At 38.9% G+C, this 4,481-nt stretch overlaps 1 protein-coding gene across 1 annotated transcript; it reads left to right on the top strand.

Annotated features, from left to right (window-relative positions):
• The first annotated feature begins 1,350 nt into the window (after positions 1-1,350).
• LOC107103588 (olfactory receptor 6M1-like) lies at positions 1,351-2,418 on the top strand. Its single transcript, XM_015403357.1, has one exon. The coding sequence runs from the start codon at positions 1,354-1,356 to the stop codon at positions 2,296-2,298; it is 945 nt and encodes a 314-aa protein (XP_015258843.1). The 5' UTR covers positions 1,351-1,353; the 3' UTR covers positions 2,299-2,418.
• Positions 2,419-4,481: the final 2,063 nt, after the last annotated feature.

Here is a 4,481-nt window from a genome sequence, read left to right as displayed (position 1 = left end):
TTAAATCTGTAACAGAGGCTCAGGTAGCTACCAAACTAAGATCAACACTGCGGCGTGGAAGCAAGGTCTGGCAGGAGCTTATAAAGGGGAGGTCTCCTGATGAGTAGATGAATAACAGGTGTGCTGGAAGATTCCAGCTCCAGAAGACCCACGGCGCACTCTGCTGGAGACAGAGGGTAATCCCCAGATCCCAACAGTAACTCCAGCCCTAAGAGAAAATAACAAGAGACAGAAGAGTATCCTCGGCGCCCTCTGGTGGGCAAGCCTGAGGATCCCAACAGTTATTAAAGCACGAAGACTCAGCAGAGGGATGATATTAGTCAAATAACACATAAATCCTTTTGGGTGAAGGATTTTCATAAATAGTTACACTGTAAAAAGTCCTTTGCTATTTTAAATTCAGTCCTCTACAGCAACAACTTTGTCCCTGCTTTCCTCCTCTAAATAAAAAACGTATGATGAAGGAGACTCATCCTCGACCTCCGACACAAAACTGTCTCCTTTTGCATGTTTCCGCTGTCCATAGCGTTACTTGATATTGTTGTTTCTAAGTCATAGATTTAGTGCTACTTGGACCCAATGTAATTTGCCATTGGGAACCTACTAGCACTAAGTTGCTAACTGGTTAGCAAGATGCTTCTGAGAAACTGGCCACAATCAAACTTGCCTGCCAATCTTCCGCCACAACAATCCCACCCCCTTGATATACAACTGATCACATTCACTTTATTCACCTGTGTACAGTCTTGCACCACTCAGGAGAATTCAGAAATGCAACGGTTGGAACAGCCGCTCCCTACGACCCTACAGAAATGCAGTAAAACTCAGTGACCTCAGCTTAGAAGGCAATCCGCCGAACAACAGAAAGAAACATTGGGACCAAATTTTTTTATGGCACTAGTGACTCGTTTTTGCGAACAGTAAGCTGACAGGAAATGGGGTATGAGCGAGGGGGTGAGACATGCAGCAATGGACAACAGCTCAGATTCGAACCCGGGTCTGGGACATCGAGGTCTAAGGCCTCTGTACAAGGGTCGTGCGTGCTAGCCACTGCGCCACAAGCGCTCCGAACTCGGTACAAATTAGCAGACATTTTTGAGTTGATAGTATTGATGGTGATTGTACAGTAAATCTGATTAAAACTTTTTTCCATAAACTAAATTCGTGAAATTCTGCAGCCAATAGTCTCAAGCTTCCTGCCTCTAACTTGTTGCTGTGTTATTTGTAAACACTTTAATGAGATCCACAGAGGGGGGGCAAATTCAGATAAGAGCTAGTTCACATGTTGAGTTGGACACTTTAGAAGAGCTCATGGAAACTGCCTACAAGAATGTTTTTTGACCTGTAGCTGTCATGGATAAAGTGACAGATGATCTGAATGTTACAATTATAACTTTTGGTGGGCACGTAGAGCTGCACAAATACAGATATCTCTATTTTACGATCATGTTTGTTGTATATGTTCTTATTATCTGCAGTAACTCAACCATCTTGAGCCTCATCTGGGTTCAGAAAAGCCTTCACGAGCCTATGTACATTTTCATTGGAGCTCTCCTTTTTAATTCACTTCTTTTCAGCACTTGTATTTATCCCAAACTTTTGATCGACTTTTTATCTGAGAAGCAGATAACATCTTTATCTCTGTGCAATTTGCAGAGTTTTACATATTACTCTTTATGCGGTGCTGAGTTCTTACTGCTATCAGCCATGGCTTATGACAGATATGTGTCTATATGTAAACCGTTGCAATATGAGGTTATTATGAGAACAAAAACTGTGGTTGTTTTGCTGATATTAGCTTGGATTTTACCTGCCTGTCAGCTTGTGCCCTCGCTTTTTATCAGTAAGAATTACAAAGTCTGTCACTTAACTTTAAATGGGATTTTCTGTAATAATTCAATCTCACAGCTGTTTTGTATGACTTCAAGGGCTTCATATATTACATATGGTGCTTTTATTGCACTTAATACAGTATTCCTACCAATGATTTTTATATTATTTACATACATAAAAATACTAATAATATCCTTCAGAAGTTCTGCGAGAATGAGAAAGAAAGCAGCAAAGACCTGTTCCCCTCATCTGTTGGTTATGATAAGTTTCTCTTGTTTGTGTTCTTATGATATTGTTATTGCCCGACTGAAAATTGACTTGGATAGAACTGCACGTTTTATAATGACTTTACAGGTGGTTTTGTATCATCCTCTCTTTAATCCAATAATATATGGTTTAAAGATAGAAAAAATCTATAGACACCTTAGAAAGATGTTTTCTTACGACAAATGCCTCTGTGTATGAAATGCAAGATGAGCATTCATCATTTGAAACTCTTTTAGATTATTCAGCTTCAACAATGCTATGGTTACCTTCAGTTTAAATCTCAATGATTTTCTTTAACCAGATTGCTATGTTATTTCTGTGGTGATTGTTTTACTTAAATAGATGTTAAATCGGACAACATAAAGATCCATTATATGAGTATAATATGTTAAATACTGATATATAACTGACCTCTTTAGTTTTTTATGCATGTCACTTTTAACAGTCGCAAAGGTTAAGAGTTTTTTTTCCTCTGGTAAAGAAAATATGTTGGAACATGTTTTGGTTGTGGACTCTTTTATGCCTTAATCTTCCTTTTTTTTTTTTACTCATATTTAACTATTTAAAGCATTAAAAAAATTCAGCTCGATATAGCCTAATTGTAAAATTTCAATTTAATTGTAGGTCTTATAAATAAAGTTCATGGGTGATTAAGATGTGTCATCATTTCACATTAACGGTACAGATCATTGATTTAAACGATTTAAACAGTATGGAGATCCATTCATAACTATGAAATGTCATTAACTTACTTTTATAATGCAAAATTGTCTTTGAGGTTTTTGCTATAATATAAATGCTAAATGACTTGTACTTATATGACGTCAGAGGACTTGATCAAAGCGCTTTACACTACATTCAGTCATTCACCCATTCATGCACCCAGGGATGGTGTAATGCTGCCTTGTAGCCATAGCTGCCCTGGGGCTCACTGACAGAAGTGAGGCTGCCGTACACTGATGCCACCAATCTCTCTGACCACCATCAGTACACAATGCAGGCAAAATGTCTTGCCCAAGGACACAATGACACTGAAAGCTGGACCCTCCTGTTGCATGGCAAACTCCTTTTCAAAATCATGCACAAAATGGTATTTAATTTGTTTCATGAACACCAGCCCCTCCCTGACCTGTGAAAACAAGCGGTTGGAGAATATCTATGAAAGAGGGCTCCTTCATGGAATCATCTACCTTAAGTACATTGTGCTGGCACTGGAAAAATCTCCCACTTTTTTTCCGACCAGGGAGAGGTAATTTAATAACCTGGCATAAGCCAGATTGATACATATCGTTCAATTTGATTTCTATGCGTATCAATCTTTGAAGCCTCACAAAACATGCAAAAGGGCGTTCAGGACAATTCTTTGAGCTAAATGGGTAACTGCCTCTCTTTTCGAGTTTTTAGTCAATGACAGCAGCAGTTGCAGCTGAGATGTATCACATTCCTTAATATTTTCACCGATTTTACTGTTAATCAAACTGTTAGGAATTATGGTTTGGAGGAAAATGCAACAATATTTCAATCTTTTTATCCACAATGGTATATTTGCGTCCTTTTGCTCATTTTTCAAAAAGAAATAGAGGTTACTGCAGTTAAAACGGCCACAGCCATGTTTGTTTTCTTTCAGCCTTTCCCGTTTGGATGACGTTTTGACATCATAGATGTCACTGCATTTCATTGTTTTGAGGCTAATGCATCAGGGCATGTGAACTGAGCGGAGTGCTGTACAATTCCCTCTCCCCGCTCAGGAGGATGATCACTCATTTGCTCCGCCACTCAAAGTGCCAGAATGTTCTGCTCAAAATCCACTCTGCACTCACCTTAATTTTCCTCCCGCTCTGGTGAAATCACTCCATGCTTGCTCAGATTTTCAGGACAGGGCATTTTCTGACATTTATTAGGGCCATGGGACACCCAGCGTTTATTCAACTGGCTGTTAAATTATTGTATTATTTTCCAGCTGTAAACGTAACACCTCGCTCAATTTATGTTGCCCCACGTTTCCTATTTATTTATTAATTCATTTTATTAGACTACAGTAAAAAAGGTCACTTCGCATCCCTTTGCAAATGAGATAATAGCGTATAATGCATGTATGCGATCCATTTTCAAATACAGGCTCTTACCACAACAATCAATTTATGTAAACCCACTTTTCATTGTTAAGTCTGGTTAGTGTTTGATTTTATGATATTTTATCCCACTTTGTACCACACTTAAATCAGAAAAATGTTATTTTACAAATTTTATAATCCAACATTTTTAAATGACCTTGTAAGTGCATTGGAGTGAACTGGAGTGGACCGAAATCCTGGCTCCGGCCTCTGAATTGAAAAGCGCTCTGCGCACCACCGTATTTCCTCTGCTCTGCTCCCCCGCTC

Source organism: Cyprinodon variegatus, unplaced genomic scaffold, assembly GCF_000732505.1.
Source record: "Cyprinodon variegatus isolate N-32 unplaced genomic scaffold, C_variegatus-1.0 Scaffold1483, whole genome shotgun sequence".
NCBI classification, from domain to species: Eukaryota; Metazoa; Chordata; class Actinopteri; order Cyprinodontiformes; family Cyprinodontidae; genus Cyprinodon; species Cyprinodon variegatus.
This window is presented reverse-complemented; position numbering and strand designations above follow the sequence as displayed.

Excerpts from the sequence above, each read along its gene's own strand:
- LOC107103588 (XM_015403357.1), top strand. The coding sequence starts at position 1,354 with ATGGATAAAGTGACAGATGATCTGAATGTTACAATTATAACTTTTGGT.